The 23566-nt window shown below is 40.4% G+C and overlaps 1 protein-coding gene across 13 annotated transcripts in view; it reads right to left on the minus strand.

Moving 5' to 3' along the window:
* Positions 1 to 23566, minus strand: part of PDE4D (phosphodiesterase 4D) — a 1085833-nt gene that overhangs the window by 201456 nt on the left and 860811 nt on the right. For all 13 annotated transcript variants that reach the window (XM_039543145.1, XM_039543146.1, XM_039543150.1 and 10 more), the window contains one exon: positions 3093 to 3284. In XM_039543145.1, coding sequence (XP_039399079.1) covers positions 3093 to 3284 — 192 coding nt within the window. The remainder of the gene's footprint in view (positions 1 to 3092; positions 3285 to 23566) is intronic.

Consider the following 23566-nt stretch of genomic DNA (forward strand, 5'->3'; position numbering starts at 1 on the left):
ACCCTTTTTTTGCAGTATGGTCAGCATTTTATACCTGTGTTAATGTAAACTTTATGTATGCATGCTGCCCTGAAGAATATTCATCAGTTAAAATTAAGCGGGAACTCAATCCATTTTTTCCTCATGATTTTTCTTGTGTTTATTTTTGTCTGTGAAGTGCTCCTATATTTGTTGTCCTGAGGTGAACAGGTAATACTGAGGGATGATAACAAAGATATCATGAATGGATAACTAATAAATGTAAATGATCTTTAAATATTTGGGGTTTTTCTTTACCATCTGTCTTTCTTTCTCTTTTCCTTGTTTTTGTTTCTTTTTTTGTTTCCTTCTTAAATTCATTGTTGTGATTTAATTAAACTTAACAGAAAAATGTTTATTAAGGTTTAATGATAAATATGCAACTCAGATATATGATAATGTGTGCTCAGATGAGCCATACACATCTTATTGTATCCCAACAACGTATCTCATTAAATTTTCCACATAGCATTAGTATAAAATGACTAGGTATAACTTTTCAGTTCTGCTCACCCCTTTCTTACATTTATGTACACTTTATTTTTTTGCACAATTAAAATTAATTTTTAAGCATTTTGCCTGTAACAAGGTGTACTTTAGGGTTCTGTGGAAATTATGTTGGTTGTATACTTTATTGTGATATGACCTTTGCTTTCTGCTTTGAATAGGAGCTTTTCAGAAATGCTGACCAATCAGATAGATATCTGGCTCAATCTCTTATTTGGATACTGAGATCACTAGAAGGACATGTGCGAGACATGTGTTGCCTCTAACCTGAAGGTGTGAAGATCTCTGTTTCTGGGGGGAGTGCAGACTGCTTCCAGTCTTTGTCATCTCAGTATCTGAATGAACAGCAGATGAAGGAACTTACAATGTCAGGACATTCCAGTAATGGTAGTCAAAGGAAAATGCTTGGTCAAAGAGTGGTATTTGACTCTCCAGAGGTAAGGAGGTCTGCTCTTTGTATTTCATGCTCCCCTCCATCCTGCATAGTGAGCAGGGACGTATAACAGCTGCTCCATTGCACAATGGCAGAATCTCTGGTCTGATGGGGAGCACTGGAATGTTTACCCACTTGTGAGTTCTGATTAGCCAACTGTTCTTACATGTTTAATGTTGTTTCAAAGGAACACTGATTATAAATATCAAAAGAGAAGAATGTCCTCAGTGTTTCAATAGTTAAATCATTCATCCAAATTATTGCTCAGTGTTGAAATCTCACTAGGAATTCAAGGAAATGCCAAACTGGATTATGGGTTTATGGGAGGAGCAGTAATTGAAATTGTTAACTGAAACAACTCATCTACTAGCAGGTTGGGGATCAGTGTTGTACCGTAGACTGGGAGAGTCTTTTCAAGTAGGATTGTCACAAGAGGTGACACAAAAAGTTTGGCCTCATGAAAGTAAGGACTCTGGATCAGACTGTCTGTCTGTGATTACATTGTGTTTTTACATTCTTTTCAGGCAAGACAAGACCATTTTTGTCTCCCTGATCTTTGGTCTCACCCATTTTGTTCATACAGGGTGAAAGGGGGCAAAAGGGTGGCACTAGGCTTAGGAAGTGTTAAATCAACAGGGCTTACATGGTGCATAGGCATTGTGCTGCTTCTTGGCACAGGGATGAATGTCACCTACAATGGCACTCGAATGGGAAAAGAGCTATCTTGAGTAGACAAATTAACATCTACAAAAAAGATACATAGGCTGAAAATAGCAGTCCCAAATTCCTAAGGATTGGAATACTAGAGGAAAATACATTTCACAATAATGAGTGAGAATTCACACATCCCAAAGAGTGACTTTTTAAAAAAGGATGATGTTCAATTAATTTTTATTCCCTTTTTATAAAATAAATCTTAGCACTTACATCAAGATCTGATGTTTCTATACTTCTGATTTCCTTGTTCAGTAGGGGACCTTTGCAAGCATGTCTGTCTACTTTAGGGGTTTACAATTCAACCCTAAACACATACTCAGCAATGAAAGTTGGAGCAGATTTTAAAATTTTAAAATAATTTGGCTATTATTCATTTTTAGCAGTTTAAAAATTAGTAGAGGTTAGAGAATTACATGGTTTTTTAGTGCCTTATAAATAAAACAGATTTACATTTGACTTGGGACTACTCATATGAGTAACATCAGTTTTGGTATGTGTTTGCAGGATTAGCCCGTCTGGCAGAAAGTACATAAAACAGAAGAATAGTAAAAAGCAGTGAGAAGCTGGAGGAGCCTCTCAAGAAACCCTTGTTAAAATTTTGTCACCAAAGTGAAAGGAAGTTGAAGTCTTTTTCTGCCTCTGATGGAGTCATCCCATCCCTGGAATCTGCTAAATCATTCCTGTTAGAGCCTCAAAAATACTTCAAAAGGGCAATTTTAAAATGTATTTATTTATTTTGAGCCTTGGGAATAGATTGGATTGCAACGTAACAGATTTGTCATTTTTAAAAGGATGAGGATACCTCCTTACAAACTGTTCATCCCTCTCACCACCATGCTGTACTACCAAAGCAATCTACTTTTAAGAACAAAGTATAAACATTTTCAGAAAAGGGCAGCTTATCACAATTTAGCTGCTATGTGGTTAACCTTGTGAGAAATTGTTCTTGTGGAAATGCTGGAAAAGTAAATACATTCTCCAGTTCCTTACTTCTTTTGTCCACAACCACAGGTAACCATGGGGTTTACAACAGGCTATATAGGATAATTGTTGCACACCTTGCCAAAATATATTATATATGTAAAGCAGCCTCACTGATTAATATAAGTCAAATACATTCCTTAAAAAAATCACTAAGGTAACATATTCAGAAACTGAGTGAATTCCATGGGCTGTTTTAACATATTTATTGGTTATTTTGAAATCGGATTGACAAAACTAATTAAGTGCATAAAAACAGTATGTATGTGTAAGGTTGATTCAGCAGCATTTGTGATTGTTGTCTTTGATTTCTGAAGGAGCTGACTTATGGTACCAAAAATGTAACAGACCATTTTGCCTGGGCTTGTGATTAACATAGGATGAAATGATAGCTAAAATGTAGAAGGTCAACTTTTTTTCTTTTTTAAACACTTACATGTCGCTGGCAATGGAAGAATTCCTGGACATGGACTTTGGAGAGAGGTCATAGTCACTGTCTGACCGGTAGAGGAAGGACTCTCTACGTTGACTATGGACGAAGTTAGCCTGGAGAATTAGCCCTGACCCAGGGCTCGTCATGGGATCCAAGGGACTCCGTCCCGATGATGTGCCATTGTCTACATCAAAACTGTAAGAAAGAGGGGGAGGGAGTAAAAAAAAGATTTATGCCACAGTTATGCTGAGAGTTTTGAAAAAAACCAAATGCAGCTATAAGAGCAGATGCCTCTAACACATTTTTCAGTAGCTGAAATCTTCTGTTAATAGTGGGAAAATATACAGCTGATCAACTCCACTGTTAAATCAATAACAGGTGTCTCTGGAAATATACTGTGGAATTGCTGATAACCAAAGAAAGAATGACTGAGGGGGAGGAGAGATAAATCACTATTAAGGTTATTGAAGTCTACATGTTTCTTGGGATGTGGGGTGTCCACTGGTGGCACTCTGGACTTAGTGCAGGTATTTTCTCAGCTGAAAAGTGTGCTGTAAGAGCAGAAACACAAAGCTTGGGCCAATGAGCTGGTAGTTGCTCCTATGGTCAGCTGTATTAGGGACCACTGCAGGAACAGGGAGGGAAGGTGGTTTTCAAGAAACTGCTCAGCCCTTTGCCCACAAGAACACATTAGCACCAGGGAGTTCCTCCTCCATGCCCTTGTCCCCCTGGTTTTGTGACCTGCCTCCCCCTCTCCCACTCCAAGGGATATGATTCCTATCTAGCTTCTTACATGGGCATCATAATATCTGACAATTGCTCAAATATTAAAACAACAACAACAACTGTCCTATTTTTATTCCCAGCAGGTAGGAATATAATGCTTGAATAGAATTATGGGGTGTGGGTGTATTAGGGGTTGTTCTTATTGTAAAACTAGGTCAAAGAAATTAGCTTTACATTTATGGCTATTCACAGTAAGATTTGTGGCCATTCTTATTTCTTGCAGCAGTGAGTTCCACTTCCATTGTCTAGATCCAGTTCCTGTGAAAGCTCTGTCTACTGGTCAACAATGTAATTGTTCCTAAGGAGCATAGCTGGCATGGGAGGCCATGGTCACAGAGAAAGGGAAAGGTGTTTTATTTAGGTAGCTAGAACTAATTCCACAAAGGGCTTTGAAAACTCAGAACAAAAAGCCTTGAACTGGACTCTGTAATCAATGGGGAGCTAGTGCAGAGTGCACAGCGTCAGGATGATGTGCTCATGGCAACCTGTGTTGCTTAGCAGCCTGCCCGCTGCATTTTGTACCAGATGGAGGGATTTTTGGAGCACACAGCTCAGTTTCTACATACAATGCGTTACAGTATTCATGTCTGAAGGTGATGAATGTGTGGACCACAAGGTCAGGGCTGCATCTGATAGGATGGGGTACAGTCTTCTGGACAGGCACAGTTGTAAGTGGGCGCTACTTGGTACCCAGGCGATTTGTGCCTCTACAGAAATAAACAGTTCTATTTTCAGTGCTCCATAACAGAAAATATATGTTGGGGACCTTGGGATCTGCACTATATACCTGGTGTGGCTCTGCTGAAGTGTAAGTGTTGGAAGTTAAAGGTTGATTCTTAAAGAATGCTGCTAACGTCTACTGCAGTGAAGCGATTAAAAGAGGATGGATCAAATATTAAATATTCACTCTGAATGGCCTGTGTCAGGTCTGATTTGTCCATCAGTCATGACAGGGACTGTCTGCTACTCTGCGTTTGTACAGTGCCTAGCACAATGGGGCCCTATTCTTGGTTGGTCCTTATGCACTACTGTAATAAACATGATTCATCATATACTACTAGATACTGTTCCAAGTAGCCAATGAAGAAAGAACCAAAGCAACTGAGAGGGGAGAGTGAGTGTAGGAACTGATGACCCATCAGAATATTTTGGGCAGGGAGGCAAGATGGTACATCCAAAATAGAGATGATACTGCTTAGAAAAGAAACAAGTTCATTTAAAAAAAATATTTTAGAAAACAGCATTCAGAGGAAAGGAGAAACAGCCCTCACATTATGTCTCAAATTCTCAGCAATCCACTCTCTGGAGATAGGTCTGCATTGCATAAGAGAGTATAAACAAAACCCATGAGTTTATATATTTTACTTTTATCCTCTCCTCAATCAGTTTGTTATTCTTCCTTGAATTTCAGGCCTTCTGCTGCATTTCTCTTGAATCTCTCATCACCTCATATGCCATCTCTCACAAATGGTTTGAATACAGAAAAGGAAAACAAATCTTCTCCGAAAAATTATTCAACACAATGGTATTCAACAAGGACTCAGTAGAGTGAGCCCAACAGATGTTTTCAGAACTGTTCACTGATTAGATCATCAGTAATATCCTGAAATGCATTGTCTCTTGAACCTTTGTCTTTATATTTCAATTCCTTTTGCTCATATCTGAGTATGTTTCCTGTGACCACCAACACCCTATTATTACAGGCCCCACAGAATTTCCAAATCTCAAATGTATAAAGCTGTGCTTTATAATTTGAGAAATAAAGCATAGCATTTAAAGGCTCATGGTTACCCATGATATTCTTGTTGGCCTTCTTCTGAAATCAGTGCACTGGCTCCCTGTTCTTCCAGATTCAGTTCAAGCTTTTCGTTCTCACATTTAAAACACTCTACCCATCCAGCTCCTGCTTATATCTCTGTCCTAATTTTCTCCTACAACCTGATACTGCTCCCTACAATTTCCTCAAGTCCCTCCCCTATCTTCTTTGCCCCATTCTAATCTCCATTCATTTTTTCAATGCTTTCCATACTCTTGGAAGAACATCCCAGTCGATATTCACCAAACACTCTCCTACTCCTTAAAACTGGTATGTCCTGCATCTATGTAGACAAAATTCCCCTGCAGCTCATCTGTGTTACTTTTTTTCTTTTAATTCATGCTATATCTGTTTGAGTCATTAGGATGACAACTTCTGGTGGGGAGAGGAAATGAGTTTTAGAAGTCTGCTGTTTTCTTATAATAAAGCACTGTATATACCCTACACTGGCACAGGTGCTAGAACTAGGGGTGCTGCCACACCCCTTGGCTTAAAGTAGTGATAACAACCCAAATACATGGTTTCCACCTTCAGCATCTCCGCTATAAAAACTGTTCCAGCACTGTTGCACGCTGGTATTTAAATAAATAATAAAATTATTGTTTATTAATGGCCAAAATTTTAAAGCTTAGTTGCCTAAAGTTTTCAGAAATGCTAAGCACCCACAGTTCCTGTGGAAATCTATGAGAGATGCACATGCTCACACATCTACAAATCTGGGCACTTTTATTTAGGTAACTATGGATTTAGGAACCTACCTTTGATAGCCAGGCCTGACAACTTTGGCCAAGGATAATTATTAATAAATAGAGTTCCACTAGTTCAATCATGTCTGAACATGAACCAGTTCAAAAACATCACTTAATAGTGAAGCAGAATGCTTACAAAAACTCCACAGCATCATAAAAGCAGTTTAAAAACCCAAGTCATTTACAGGATACATGTTAAAACTTAACTGAAAGGTTTTACTCCTGTTAGCACCTGAGTTCTGGTAGACAGAGTCTGGTGCAACTTCTCTTGAAGCACATTGAAGATATCGCTAACATCTAAACAGTACGGGGCCAGCATAATTTCTTGACATATCTTCTATTAAGGATTTGAAGGCTTTCAAAATTATTTTAATAAGCTCTTCAGGCCATCTTTAATATAATTTTAGGTGTGGTGGAAGATGGCTGGCTGACTTTTATTTTAATTGTAGTTAGGGGAAAAATGTTATTTCTTGTGTAATGAGATTGTCTCCCATGCTACTTGTAAGTTTGTGTAAAATTAGCAACATTGAAAAGCAAGAGAATTTATGAAACCTGAAATTGGTTTGAGTTCATCAAAAAACAATGTTGAGTCATATGAACTTTTTGAAAACATGGCTCCAAATTCCATATAATTGTTTTCAGAAAACTGCATCAAGATTCTGATGAGCATGGGCTGGGTTGTTTCAGGTGGTAGCATTGCAAAGTTCAGTGGTCTTGGCTCATTTTGCTTTGAGTTTTTGGGTTTGTTTAAACCCAGAAACTCAAAGTGTCAAGAGATGTAATCCCACACAAACTGAAACAAACAAACCAAATGTTTGCCTCAAACCTCTCTGAATGGGAGCCCTGAGTCTTCCACAGTTCTGTTCATTAAGTAGTTCAGTAACCATTAGTTCATTTGGACCTGAAGAGATCTCTTAATTTAGTCAAGCAAAAGCTTGGAGGAGAACAGTGAAACCCACTGAAACAACCATTCAAGGAACTGACCAAGCTTAGTTATTTAACAAATGTGGTTCTCTAATTAAGAATCTGGGGGAGATGTCAGACAGTCCCCAAATAAGTGGTTGTCTAATAAGGATGGTCCTTTGTACAGGTTTCCTTGACCATGGAATTCATTAGTTAATTTCATAGGCTATTTCAGGTTTCTTTGGGGGTTTTTTTGGTTTTGTTTTTCATAGAATCATAGAATATTAGGGTTGGAAGAGACCTAAGGAGGTCATCTAGTCCAATCCCATGCTCAAAGCAGTACCAACACCAACTAAATCATCCCAACAAGGACTTTGTCAAGCCGGGCCTTAAAAATCTCTAAGGATGGAGATTCCACCACCTCCCTAGGTAACCTATTCAAGTGCTTCACCACCCTCCTAGTGAAACAGTGTTTCCTAATATCCAACCTAGACCTCCCCCACTGCAACTTGAGACCATTGCTTCTTGTTCTGTCATCTGCCAGCACTGAGAAAAGCCGAGCTCCATCCTCTTTGGAACCCCCCCTTCAGGTAGTTGAAGGCTGCTATCAAATCCCCCTTCACTCTTCTCTTCTGCAGACTAAATAACCCCAGTTCCCTCAGCCTCCTCGTAAGTCATTTGCCCCAGCTCCCTAATAATTTTCATTGCCCTCTGCTGGACTCTCTCCAATTTGTCCACATCCCTTCTGTAGTGGGGGGACCAAAACTGGACACAGTACTCCAGGGGTGGCCTCACCAGTGCCGAATAGAGGGGAATAATCACTTCCCTTGATCTGCTGGCAATGCTTCTACTAATACAGCCCAATATGCCATTGGTCTTCTTGGCAGCAAGGGCACACTGCTGACTCATATCCAGCTTCTCGTTCACTGTAATCTCCAGGTGCTTTTCTGCAGAACTGCTGCTTAGCCAGTAGGTCCCCAACCTGTAGCGGGGCATGGGATTCTTCCTTCCTAAGTGCAGGACTCTGCACTTGTCCTTGTTGAACCTCATCAGATTTCTTTTGGCCCAATCCTCCAATTTGTCTAGGTCACTCTGGACCCTATCCCTACCCTCCAGTGTATCTACCTCTCCCCCCACCTTAGTGTCATCTGCAAACTTGCTGAGGGTGCAATTCATCCCAGCATCCAGATCACTAATAAAGATGTTGAACAAAACTGGCCTCAGGACTGACCCCTGGAGTGCTCCGCTTGATACCAGCTGCCAATTAGACATCGAGCTGTTGATCACTACCTGTTGAGCCTGACAATCTAGCCAGCTTTCTATCCACCTTATAGTACATTCATCTAATCCATACTACTTTAACTTGCTGGCAAGAGTACTGTGGGAGACCGTATCAAAAACTTTGCTAAAGTCAAAATAAATCACATCCACCACTTTCCCTGTATCCACAGATTCCTTGAGGATCTGCTCCATGATTTTGCTGGGGACTGAGGTGCGGCTGTAGTTCCCCAGATTCTCTTTCTTCCCTTTTTAAAATATGGGCACTATATTTGACTTTTTCCAATCGTCCGGGACCTCCCTCAATCACCAAGAATTTTCAAATATAATGGCCAGTGGCTCTGTAACCACATCAGCCAACTCCCTAAGCACCCTTGGATGCATTAGATCTGGACCCATGGACTTCTGCATGTCCAGCTTTTCTAAATAGTCCTTAACCTGTTCTTTCACCACAGAGGGCTGCTTACCTCCTCCCCATACTGTGTTGCCCAGTGCAGCAGTCTGGGAGCTGACCTTGTCTGTGAAGACCGAGGCAAAAAAAGCATTGAATACTTCAGCTTTTTCCACATCATCTGTCACTAGGTTGCCTCCCCCATTCAGTAAGGGTCCCACACTTTCCCTGACCACCTTCTTGTTGCTAACATACCTGTAGAAACCCTTCTTGTTACCCTTGACATCTCTTGCTAGCTGCAACTCCAATTGTGCCTTGGCCTTCCTGATTACACCCCTGCATGTTCTAGCAATATTTTTTGGTTGGTCAATCTCCCTTTTGGTGGATCAGGTATGAATTTTTCACTTACAAAGCTTATTTCTGCCAGTGTGGATTTCTGGTGCTTTGATGCAAATGATTTTGCCGTCCACTGATGCAAAGATTTATGTTTTTAAAAGTTTAAAATTTAAAAACATGTAGGCTAGAATCAGTAGAGTTGCATTCAATCATCCTTGCATTCTGGACTGGACGTCCACTAGTATGCATGAGGCTGAGGAGTTTTGTGACTTTGGAAGTGTTTGGAGTTTAACATTGTTATACTGAGCTGTATCCACTAGATGGGTGTCAAAAGTCAAAAAAGGAATCAGCTTCAAATGAATCAGGCAGGCTCTGCGCTTTTACTGAAGAGCCCCAAATGACTCTCTCATGTAGGTTTTTTATGAAAAAAGGTTGATTGATGGTGCATTTATGGAAAATAAGTCAGATACAGATTGCGGGAGATAATGATGCTCAAGAAATTAAAAAAATGCTGACATAATAAAAAATTTCAATAACCCCGGAGCACTTACAAATTTTCTGTAGAACCTTGCTAGTTCTTGAGGAATACAAGATTTACTAAAAAACCTTTCAGGCACAAAACACTAAACTGTTATATGTGCATGACTAAACAAAAGAGTTTGTTAGTCTGAAAAGAAAATATATTAATTCTGTGGGTGAAGCAAGTATCTTATTTACATGAATTAGTATGACCGACCACATCACTGCCAAGTGGATAGACAGTCATAATGAGCAAATTAATTTAGGACTTTCATGCACAAGGTAATTTGTCATTTCATTTTATATATATTTCTAACATATTACAGTTTAAAATTCATTAATGGGCAGATTTACTATCCTACCCAAGTAGAAACTGCAGCGAGCCAGTAGTGGCTCCCTGATTCTCATCCTCCAGCCCTGAAGGAAGTTTAAATTGCAGAGAGCAGCTGTAAACACTATTCTTTCTCAGGAATCTTACTCAAATGAAGAAATGGATGTAGTGGAACTCTGCTCATCCACATACCCTCCCTGTTCTGCCCACACCACATCTCCACACCACTTCCTCACACACTTTATATTGGGGAGGGAGGGGAAAGACTGGCATAGAAGGTGGAAGAGCAGCCTCTGCCATCTTCTCACTGGCAGAAAGTTCCGCTGTATAGGAGGAATTCTCCACTGGCCTTCTTTGGCCAGTTTTTTTGCACCACTTATGCAATGCAAAGTGGCTATACAGAGCCACCCAGGGGAGAGGGGGTGCAAGTGGGGCAATTTGCTCCAGGCCCTGGGCCCCGCAGGGACCCCCACAAGAGTTTTTCGGGGCCCCTTGAGCAGAGTCCTTCACTCGCTCCGAGGCCCCCGGAAAACTCTCACGGGGCCCGGGCCCCCGGAGCTTCTTTGCTCCGGGTCTTTGGTGGTAATGCGGCGGGGGGGGTCCTTCCGTTCTGGGACCCGCCGCTGAAAAGCTGCGTCTTTGGCGGTAATTCGGCAGCGGGGGCCCTCCACCGTGGGTCTTTGGGGCACTTCAGTGGTGGGCCCTGGAGCGGAAGGACCCCCCGCTGCCGAATAACCGCCGAAGCGGGGGCCCCTCTCCGCCAAAGACCCCAGGCCCCTGAATCCTCTGGGCGGCCCTGTGGCTATATTGGACTGGATAATCTAGCACATAAAGCATGATATACCAAACATACCTATATTAAAAGAACTTTAAGGTTCCAAAGAGAAACACCCCAAAGATAGGAAATACCAACATTAATTCTCCCATGCATATGTAGGCATTTCAAAAAATCTTTTAATGACTGGATCACATACAATTTTTTTCCCACAGAACCCTTCTTCATTCCATGTACAAGGACAATGCTCAGTGAATAACAACATGCTCAATATTTCTTCACCATTCAAAGGATGCCCCCATGTCTCATTCACTGCATACCATCCAAACCTTGCACTCAAAATGGACTAGATGCAGCCTAGAACACTTTTCGACAATGTTCATTCACAGGGTACCTGTGTGCCTCCCAAGTATTAATGTCTTGATACTCACAATGCCCCGTCAAGGTTGGAAGTATTATTATACCAAGTGATACTCAGTAAGATTAAATAATTTGCTCAAAGTCACATAAAGAGTCTGTGGCAGAGGCAGAAAAAGACCTAGACCTCCTGGGTCCCAGTTCACTGAGTTCTTCCCTTTTGATGGAAATACACTGTCTCATTCACAACACAATATAGCTTCTGCGCTGAATGAGGACTGGTTTTTCTGGACACTAGACCAATATAGTATACAAGCCTCCCTCATTCTCTCTCCAATATGCATAGAGAATGAGGCAGAGTCCGTGGGCAAAAAACAATATGTGCTTATGTAATAAAACATTGTATCATAATACATACACACAAAAAGGCAGAGGCAACCTTAGCTTTGTCATTTCCTTACTGTTGTGTAATGCAGTTAACAGCCATAATGTTCTTTTAATGTAGTTTTGTTTGCTTTGTATAGAATTCTGTAATTAAAAAAAAAAGAATTCCACCATGTTCAGCTATTTGCTAGACAGCATAAGAATACTCTATTGTGCAATATGTGCAACCCGTCAGGAGGAGCTCTTGTGGCCATCCATGCAGACCTCTCTCATTTGTAAGGAAACAGCCATGGTCCCTGAGCACTTTCAGTAATGACAGAAAAAGACACAGCTATGCCTACAAACTTTCCTAAGGAACAAAGAGGCAGAACTGTGGCATCGGATTGCATTATAAAATGCAGTGTGAATACGCAAAGAACACTTTAAAACTCTTAAACCTTTGATAAACCACAACCCATTTCTACCACCCACCCATGTCCTACAGCCAATCCCCCTGCCAAATTTCAAGGTTTTACCACTGACAAGTTAGAGCTGTTCAACAATAATTGCATAATGGGAAATCTGTATTTTGGTTCTTGAAAATGGAGGAACTACTTTCACTCAAGCTTTCCATAAGAATTAGCTCCCTGGCTTAGAACAAACCTGCCACATTTTAGCCAGAAAGGCACGAGATTGAAAAAAGTTATAAGCACCTCAAAATGACTATTTGGAATTCAAAGACACAGGGCCTGTTTCTTTATTTCATCCAGCTTCTGCCAGGCTCAGCAGAGGGTGAGAGTGCTGTTTACAAGCTCCCTGATTCCTGGCTTGACTCCAGGCACTACCGTAAATTGCATCCGCTGGAATGTATGATGCTCCAGGCACTCCTCTTTCCTTTCCCCCAACCTCACCTCCACTGCAACTGTGGGGAGGGAGATGTATGAGCCAACTTCACTGAGGGCTCATCTACACTACGGGTTATGTCGGTGTAACTTATGTTGCTATGGGGAGCGAATAAGCCACTCCCCTGAGTGTAGGGTTGCCAACTCTGACTGAAGCTATTCCAGATTTTTTTTTCCAACATGACAATGTCATTTTTTAAAAATACCCTATTAAAATCTACTGACTTGTTTTCAGTAGTCACCAGAAAATGGATGTTGATTCTGAGAGACTCCAGGCCAATCCTGGAGGGTTGGCAACCCTACTTGAGTGATGTCAATTATACTGACCTAACTGCCAGTGTGGACAGCAATATGTTGGTGGGAGAACTTTTTGCACTGACATAGCTGCCGCCTCTTGCGGAGGTGCTTTTATTATGCCATTGGCACACAGCAGCTGTAGCACTTCTAGTGTAGACTAGCCCTAATTCTACACCTACTGGGGACTTCTCCACACTATGAGTGTCTGTCCTCAGCATAGAGGTTATGGGCAGCCTCCGACTGCCTTGTGCTATGGGGCTGAGAATGTGGCCAACAATGTCTCCTGGAGTTCCCCAGTGCGCATGAGGTTGGAGAGAGTGTACAGTGTACACTGGGGTTGCATTTTCTGGTGCACAGGCCCTGCTCTGTAGGCCAGTGTATGGAGCCAGGGACTCGCCTTTTCGCCATTCATTTTTGAACAGCTGGCTCACCAGGGGAAGAAGTGGTGAACAGTTCCAGCACCAAGGAACCGCTATTGTAATCAGACCTTGTGTGGGCTGCAAAAAGTGTTTGTGCTGGAGTTGTGTGCCACAACCAGATAAGGGATTGATCACAATCTTGTTCTTAGTTATTACAGCCATTTTGACTTGCTGTCTTTAGATGCTAATTATTTCAGCAGGACATGTCAGTTCAGATGATGTTGAAATCATGCCAAGTACAATAACCCAGTTATTCAAATCACGAATAGAGACTCATGTGACACCATATCATTAAAAGTCATCTCGCAAAATCATAAAATGAACATCGCTAGAGGCAACATCCAAATCCTAGTCATACAAAGTAGGGCGGGAAGACATGAAGGGAAGAATGGAAGCTTGTCTTTTAATAAAAACAGAAACTGACTAGTAGTAAGAGTGGGTTTTCAGTGAAGTATTTAAGTTGCCTAGGCAAAGTTCTGCCTTGATTTGCACATTATGCAGATTCATTGATTTCAATGAAGTTGCATGAGGAGCAAATCAATAAAAACTGAGGCTCCCTATACCTGTCCCAAAACTTGTTTAAATTACCACAGAATTATTAAAATATGGTTCCTTTGTGAAAGTACAGATTTTTGGACAAACTGGGTAAATAAACTGGATAAATACACTGGGTAAATAAATTAGAGGGTTGGACAAATACAATACAGTATGCAACTATTCCTTTTCTTTGTTTTTTTCTTAATTTTTTATCGATAACCTTAATATTAAAATTTCTGAGCCAAAAAGCTGATTTACATGTGGATTTTGATTGACCTTTGTTACCTGAAAATAGACACCCAAAGGTCACTCAGCAATGCTTAATAATAAAGGTGAAAGTCTTGAATGTTCTCCTGTTCATCAGAAAAAAAAATCTTCAACATTTTCCAGTCCCTACTGATTCCCAGCTGGACATCAGATTTTAAATAGGTTAACCCACATGCTCAGAAAAATAAACCTTGAGTTCTTCAATTAAGTCACATCATCACTTCTGATCTGAACTGAACCTCTTGCGTAGATGCTAACTCTTCAGTGACAAATCTTCAACACAATTTCTTTACATAGATACATGTCGCGGGACTCAGGTGCGCCCATGTCTAGTTTTTTATTTGTTTTCTTTGGATTTCTTCCCTCTTTACTAGTAAGAAGTAAGTTTAGATGGAGATGAATGGGCAAACACTAGAGAAAAATCTGCATTGAAACTTCAGTATGAAATATTATTCCATCTCCCCATTCTTGAAACAAAAATCACTGTTTGTGACCCACGTAAATATTTTGTATTTTCCCTACAGCAAACATTTTTGAAAACTTTACTTTGGTTGTACAGACTTATACTGTATGATTTGTAATAAAGCAATATTAACAAGAAAGCTATGATCCAAATTTGAATTGTTCATTTACCATACTATATTGTATTATCAGCCTATACTTGTTTTGTTGGTTTGAATTTCCAATTCATCAATCAAAAAAAAAAATGGAATGGATGGGATTTTTTACCCCCAGACTCCAAACAGAAAAATTTTTGATTTGTTTTTTTTTTTTTTTTTTTTTTTTTTTTTTTTTTTTTTTTTTTTTTGTCTTTTCTGTGTTGCATTTTTATAATAAGACATATAATAAAGAAATAAAAAATATAGAACTTTTTCTAATGATATTCTAACAGGAGAAGTCACACTAAAATGGCAAACAAACAAACAAACAAACAAACAACCCTATTAGAACATCCAGTCCATCTCTCTAAAATAGATTTTCTAGTGTTTGGATCAGTCCTGTTTTAAAATTCTCAAAGAATGGGAATTCCACATTTTTCTTATGGAAACTATTCCATGACTTTGGAGGTCTCATTGCCAAGATTTTCCACTTAAAATTTCCTTTTTTTAATTTCATCTAATTACCAGTAGTTACACCTCCCTGTACCATTTATCTAAAGGGATGTGGCCTCCTTGCAAATTGAGCATCAGCCAGATCAATCCCTGGCAAGGTGCTTAAGGTAGTCTGGTTGCACGTCCATTACAGGCTATCTTGTTGTGCCACTAAAGCTTTTGACTCCCAGATGATTATCAGCCACGTAGCAGCATTCTTTGGTACACACACTTTGGAATTCATTGTTTTTCCATTCTAATAATACACCCATACCAAGAAAGCACCCAAAACTGCCTCAGAGCTGATGTGGCAGTTGCTATGTTCAGCTTCAAATATCTTAATTTCTGATCTTGTCCTGCCACTTGATATGGAGGCACCAGGACTCAAAAACGTCAATCCAATGTTCTTCAGCCTTCCTTAGCTCCCATGTTTCTTTTCCATACAATAGAGTTGGTATAACAGTGGTTCTATAGATCCACAGCTTCAAAGTAAGCTTGACATCACAATGTCATCACAAAGGCTGCTGAAGAGCCTGAAATACAGCAGCAGCTGCTGATATACAAATGCCCACACCCTCCAGCACATATATGACACTGCCCAAATATTTAACAGTTGCCACCTGCTTGATATCTTGCCCAGTGGGATTAATACTGAGCTAGTTATAATCTGGAGCTGGAGGCTGCTTGATGGTAATGGCCATGGACTTAGTTATCTGGATTAATAACCAAACCATATTAACAGCTTGAATCAAAAATGTGGCAAAGGCTAGGATACTCAGTGAAGCTTTCGACCTGGTTGTTCCATTGTTGATCAGATCTTTACCTTGAGATCACTTTTTGAGAAGATGGCTGAATTTAATAAGCTAAGTGCAGCACCTTTTATAGACTTCTGTCAGGCCTTTGATTCAGCACATTGAGAAAGTTTGTGGGATCTGATAAGGAGACTTGGCATCTCTGGGAAGATAGCATGATAGAAGAACTCTATAATGGAATGGAAAGCTGCACTGGAGTCAATGCCAGATACACAGGAGTTCAGCAACACTGTGTTTTATCATAATTGTTTAGTATCAGGATAGACTGGTTACGGATAAGCTTGCGGAGGTGATGTTGAGCTAAGCTCCATTCTGTTTCAAGGTCTTAAATACACTGACTTGTTGGCTCAGTCTGGTGAACCACTGCAGCTGATGGCTGATCCGTTTGGGCAAGAAGCAGTGTGCATTAGTCTGATTATTATTAATAATTCAGATATCCTTGGTATTAACACCTTATAAATATTTGTAAACTTTATTAGATCAGTCTCTTAATTGTTGCTTAGCCAATCTATGTTCATTTTTATGCTCTTTAATTCTTTCCTCATAAATGAGTCCCTCCAGGCCCTTTGTACTTCTCTGAATAGCCTCCAATTTGTGAACATCTTTCTAGTAATGTGGAGCCCAAAGCTGAATGCTATGTGCCATGTACTACTTCACTAAAACCACGTGGATGGAAACTATCTCCCACCTGCTCTATGACATTTGTGTACAGCCCAAAATAGCAATTGCCTTGTTGCAGCGCAATAAAAATGCAAGTAAGAAATCAGGGAGGAAATTACATAAAATACAGTTGGAATGAAAAACAATAATTCTGAGGAGGCTTAGAAGTGAAAGTGAATGACTTATTAGATTTGAATTTGTCCTGTACTATTTTGCCCACACTTCTAATAATTTTAAGACACATTCTGATTTTTTGACCCAATACTTCTAGAGGGATTTTTATGCCCATTTTTCAAATGTGGAGCAAAGACATGTTGACTTGCCCAACATCATAATGGAAGTCTATGACAGGGCCATGACTGGTATGATTGGTACGTGTGGAGATAGCATTTAAGAGGCAAAGACTATTTTTTCTAAATTTGAATAACCTAGAATACACAAGTGCAGAAAAATATATATGAAATAATAGATAGTGAAATTGTTAGCTCTAAAAAAAATTGAAAGAATACATAGCAAAGATTATAGATATGAAAAACAACTCCTAGGTCAGCTAATCTTTTCCCTGTATCGTTGCTGGCTTCTTATTTATTCTTGAACATCTGTAACTGTGGTACCTAAGAACATAACATAAGAACATAAGAAAGGCCGTACCGGGTCAGACCAAAGGTCCATCTAGCCCAGTATCTGTCTGCCGACAGTGGCCAATGCCAGGTGCCCCTGAGGGAGTGAACCTAACAGGCAATGATCAAGTGATCTCTCTCCTGCCATCCATCTCCATCCTCTGACGAACAGAGGCTAGGGACACCATTCTTACCCATCCTGGCTAATAGCCATTTATGGACTTAGCCACCATGAATTTATCCAGTCCCCTTTTAAACATTGTTATAGTCCTAGCCTTCACAACCTCCTCAGGTAAGGAGTTCCACAAGTTGACTGTGCGCTGCGTGAAGAAGAACTTCCTTTTATTTGTTTTAAACCTGCTGCCTATTAATTTCATTTGGTGACCCCTAGTTCTTGTATTATGGGAATAAGTAAATAACTTTTCCTTATCCACTTTCTCAACATCACTCATGATTTTATATACCTCTATCATGTCCCCCCTTAGTCTTCTCTTTTCCAAACTGAAGAGTCCTAGCCTCTTTAATCTTTCCTCATATGGGACCCTCTCTAAACCCCTAATCATTTTAGCTGCTCTTTTCTGAACCTTTTCTAGTGCTAGAATATCTTTTTTGAGGTGAGGAGACCACATCTGTACACAGTATTCGAGATGTGGGTGTACCATGGATTTATATAAGGCAATAATATATTCTCAGTCTTATTCTCTATCCCCTTTTTAATGATTCTTAACATCCTGTTTGCTTTTTTGACCACCTCTGCACACTGCGTGGACATCTTCAGAGAACTATCCACGATAACGCCAAGATCTTTTTCCTGACTCGTTGTAGCTAAATTAGCCCCCATCATGTTGTATGTATAGTTGGGGTTATTTTTTCCAGTGTGCATTACTTTACATTTATCCACATTAAATTTCATTTGCCATTTTGTTGCCCAATCACTTAGTTTTGTGAGATCTTTTTGAGGTTCTTCACAATCTGCTTTGGTCTTAACTATCTTGAGTAGTTTAGTATCATCTGCAAACTTTGCCACCTCACTGTTTACCCCTTTCTCCAGATCATTTATGAATAAATTGAATAGGATTGGTCCCAGGACTGACCCTTGGGGAACACCACTAGTTACCCCTCTCCATTCTGAGAATTTACCATTAATTCCTACCGTTTGTTCCCTGTCCTTTAACCAGTTCTCAATCCATGAAAGGACCTTTCCTTTTATCCCATGACAGCTTAATTTACGTAAGAGCCTTTGGTGAGGGACCTTGTCAAAGGCTTTCTGGAAATCTAAGTACACTATGTCCACCGGATCCCCCTTGTCCACATGTTTGTTGACCCCTTCAAAGAACTCTAATAGATTAGTAAGACACGATTTCCCTTTACAGAAACCATGTTGACTATTGCTCAAGAGTTTTTGTTTTTCTATGTGTCTGACAATTTTATTCTTTACTATTGTTTCAACTAATTTGCCCGGTACCGACGTTAGACTTACCGGTCTGTAATTGCCGTGATCACCCCTAGCGCCCTTTTTAGAGCCCTCAGTGATGTTGAGAGATCACTATTACTCATACCTAAATTACATTCTCCCTCTTGTACCATTCAACCACGTAATTCTTTACTCTCATTTATATTATGAAATCTCACATCTCCACTTAGTTTTCTTTTCTCTAGGATGTACATATTAAATTCCCTTAATTTTTTTCATAAATCACACCATCTAAATCTCTTTATCATCTTTTTCTCCCTTTGAGAACCACAGTTTGAGAATGACTTCTGCAAATCTATGGATTCCAGGATATGCCTTACTTTTTCCTGCCAATGGCTGTGTGAGATTATATCTAATCCATTATCACCCTCAGATCTTGCTCTCCAGACAGGGCATTTAGAAAGTACTTTTATTTATTTTAGAATTTACAAAAAATGTACAATTATAAACATTTTGACCATTACCAATTAAAGTGAAGCTCCTCCAAGACAACATCTTAATGCACCCCATGGTTACCCTTCTTAGTCAAATTCCCTAATATAAAAGTGAACCTAACACTATGGTTTGAAAATCATCAGATACAAGCTTTGTTGAATCAAACTGGGGAAATAAATTCCAAATTCATGGGCCTTCCACTGAGAACACTCTGCTCCTACCACTGAGAATTCACTTGTGGAAGCTGTCAGCAAAAGTGGTTGAGGTGCTCTGAAATTATCTCAAAATTAAGAGTGAGCTGAATTAGATATGTAGAGGAAAAGGCATTCTCTCTGATAACCGACATCCAACAAAGCACTTAAAGACCTAAATCAACTCGTTCATATACATCTGAAAGCAAACAGAACCCAATGCAAACTTCTGAGAACAGGTTTAATATGTTCCTCAGGGCTAACTCTGCTATGTAACTAGAAGTCACATTCTGCAGAAACAGAAACTCCTGAAAGATCTTCAAAGGTAACCCCAAGAGCAGAGCACTGCAAGAATAAACAAGTCTGGAAATCACAAAAGATATAGATAACTCTGCCAGGACTCACTATCAGACAAAAAGTCTAACAATGTCCTGGTCAGGTAAAAAGCAATAATAGTCACTAAGAATAATAATAGTCAAGAAGTCCAGAAGCACCTCTAGAGTGCAACCCTTGTGGAAAATGGAGGGCACACTTCTCAATATTATCTCGGCCATACTACCTAACGTCCTCCTCCACTGGTCTCACCACTCTCTTTTTGTCTAGAGCAGTGGTCCCCAAGCTTTTACCCTGTGCCCTCCTCCCCCAGAGCCAGGACAGGGAGCAGGGCCATGACTCCAGGATGGGCAGGTACGTGGACAGAGGTAAGAGGGCTGAGACGGGGCCACAGCTGAGGGTGGATGTGGAATCCCGGCGGGGGGGGCCAGCAGCCGGGACCCCGGGCGAGGGCTGGCAACCTGGGACCCTGGGTGTGGGGCCAGTAGCTGAGCCGCAGGCGTGGGGTTGGCAGCCAGGAGTTTGTAAAGGGGAGTGTGTGTGTGTGTGGTGTTCTGGTTTTGATGTTTGTGGGTTTTTATTATTATTTGACAGGAGCATAGGAGGGAAGGCTATTACAGCTACAGAAGCAGCAGTAGTAGGGTTCTGAAGAATGGAAGAGACAGTGAAGACAACTGGCTGTGGAAGCTGTAGGGTGTACATTATTTTGGAGAGGGTATCTGAAAGCCGCTTCATTTGTATGATGTGTTGCCTGATAGATCTGAAATAGCTATACTGCAGATGTCATGAAGTTGGGAGGTACTGCCAATATGGAGGAGGAGCAGAATATCATACAAGAAGGCTTCAATGACTTTGAAAACTGGAGTCATAGAAATGGGATGAAATTTAATAATGCAAAGTGCAAGGTCATGCACGTAAGGACTAACAAGAAGCATTTGTGCTGTACACTCAGTATGTATCAGTTGGAAGCGACAGAGGAGGAAAAAGACCTGGGTGTAATCATAGGATGTCTATGAGCCTCCAATGTGATGCAGCTGTGAAAAAGGCTAATGCAAACCTAGGATGCATCAGGAGAGGTATTTCCAGTAGAGACAGGGAACTGTTAGTACCATTATACAAGATATTGGTGAGAGTTCATCTGGAATACTGTGTAGTCTGTCATGTTTAAGAAAGATTAATTCAAAGTGGAATAGGTTCAAAGAAGGGCTACTAGGATGATCAGAGGAATGGAAAATCTACCTTAAAATAGGAGACTTAAGGACCTTGACTTGTTTATCTTAACCAATAAAAGGCTGAAGGGAGGAATGATTGCTCTCTTTAAATATATTAGAGGAATAAACACAAGGAAGGGAGAGGAGCTATTTAAGTTAAAGGTAGCATTGACACAAGAACAAATGGATATAAACTGGCCATCAATAAGTTTAGGGCTGAAATTAGATGAAGGTTTCTAACCATCAAAGGAGTGAAATTCTGCCACAGCCTTCTAAGGGGAGCAGTGGGGGCAAAAAACCGAACTGGCTTCAAGACTGAGCTTGATAAATTTATGGAGAGGGTGGTATGATGGGACTGCCTACGATGGCTTGTAGCCCATTGGTGACTGCCAGTAGCAAAAATCCCCAACTGCTGGAGATGGGACAGTAGATGGGGAGGGCTCTGAGTTACTATAGAGAATTCTTTCCAAGGGGCCTGGCTGGTAGGTCTTGCCCACATACTTAGGATCTAACTGATCGCCATATTTGAGGTCAGTCTGAAATTTTTCCCTAGGTCAGATTGGCAGAGAGCCTGGGTTTTTTTGTTTTTTTCCTTCCTCTGCAGCATGTGGCCTGGATCACTTGCCAGTATGAATTAGAGTAAATGGTGGATTCTCTGGAACTTGACGTCTTTAAATCAAGATCTGAGGACTTCAGGAACGCAGCCAGAGGTTATGTGCCTATTAGAGCAGTGGATGGGTGTGGTTCTGTGACCTGTGATGTGCAGAAGGTCAGACTAGATCAGGGGTAGGCAACTTATGGCATGGGTGCCGAAGGTGGCACGCAAACTGATTTTCAGTGGCACTCACACTGCCCGGGTCCTGGCCACTGGTCTGGGGGGCTCTGTGTTTTAATTTAATTTTAAATGAAGCTTCTTAAATGTTTTATAAATCTTATTTACTTTACATACAACAATAGTTTAGTTATATATTATAGACTTATGGAAAGAGACCTTCTAAAAACGTTAAAATGTATGACTGGCACACAACACCTTAAATTAGAGTGAATAAATGAAGACTCGGCACATCACTTCTGAAAGGTTGCCGACCCCTGGACTAGATGATCATGTTGGTCCCTTCTGGCCTTAAAGTCTATGAGTCTATAAGTATGGTGTACATATAGTTTAGTGTCTAAAGCTATTTTTGTTATTAAACATCCACAAAACACTTTTCTGATTTTTTTCCTGCTTGTTTTTTTGATAAGCATATTGTAATTTTATTCAGTGGAGTTACTGATGAACTCCCACAGGAGCTCACACTGGAACTGCAAAGATGGAAACTTACATTTTAGTGGTTAGTATACACACTTCATCATGACTGCATTCCACTCTGTAATATAAATTTGATTGACTGAGCATCTAAAAGGCCTCAAAGATAATGTGGAAAATATTTTCTTACAGAAAGGTTAACCGCAACCATAATTTAAACAGATTTTAATTTAAATTCCGTTTCCATGTAGATTATAAGAATTCTGTTAACAATTAACAAAATAACCACAATTTGCACTCATTTTGCTGTCAAAGACATTGTCAAACTTGCTGAGAGAAAAACCCCAAATGTAGTTCTTTAACTATTATCAAAAGAAAGAACACAATTAGTGCAAAGTTACCACAAGCACTCAGCAGCCTTAATTTGCAAACTACATAAAGCAGCACAAACAGGCTGGTTTTCAAGATCCAGTCCCAGATGAACTTGAGATGAGATAAAACAGAGCACTAGGTGTTACAGTTCTCTTACGCCAATGGCAAAACAGACTACGTCTCGCCAAAGAAATGATCTTTCCTCCATTGAGAAATGCAGCTATACAGCTGCCATATCATGTTCCTTATTTAGAAGAGTTCCTGAGAGAATGCTAGCATATTTCCTCTAAATGTGATTTAAAACTTTCAAACATATCTCACATTAGTTGGTTACTTGTGCCAATTGGTCTGTACATAGTCAGGGATTAAGAAAATTGAAGTTTAAAAGTCAAAGTGTCTTGTTAAAAATAGAATTTGAGCAGCAATAATTGTGATGGTCTGGAATGAAATAGGAACAAAACAAATACATTATATTGTAAATGACAGTGATCCAGGAAACCAAAAGCAACTGAGAACATCATCATCTAGGAAAAAAGTTATTCCTTTGATCAAGAGCAGTGGTCCCCACAGGCGTCGCTGCCGAAATGACGCCGAATTTCGGCGGCATTTTGGCGGATGCTCGACCGCCAGCCAGGACGCGGGCACATTTAGATGCCCCCGCAGGCACCATGGCACCTGCGGGCACCGCGTTGGGGACCCCGATCAAGAGCATCAACCCCTTCCTATTGAACTGATATCTGACTGCTTTACTAAACATTTCGACACATTCAGAAAAATATGCCCCCAAATAACTATCAACAAACGAGCACAAATTCAGGCTTTCCCATCCCACTGCAGAGGGGAAACAGGATGTGTGGAGCTCAGTCCAGCTCCACAGGAAACCTGTGCTCCAATACAGTGGTTTTCAGCTTTTTTTTTATTTGCGAACCCCTACAAAATTTCAAATGGAGGTGCGAACCCTTTTGGAAATCTTAGACATAGTCTACGGACCCCCCAGGGGTCTGCA

This window comes from Mauremys reevesii, linkage group 6 (assembly GCF_016161935.1).
Source record: "Mauremys reevesii isolate NIE-2019 linkage group 6, ASM1616193v1, whole genome shotgun sequence".
Lineage (NCBI taxonomy): Eukaryota > Metazoa > Chordata > Testudines > Geoemydidae > Mauremys > Mauremys reevesii.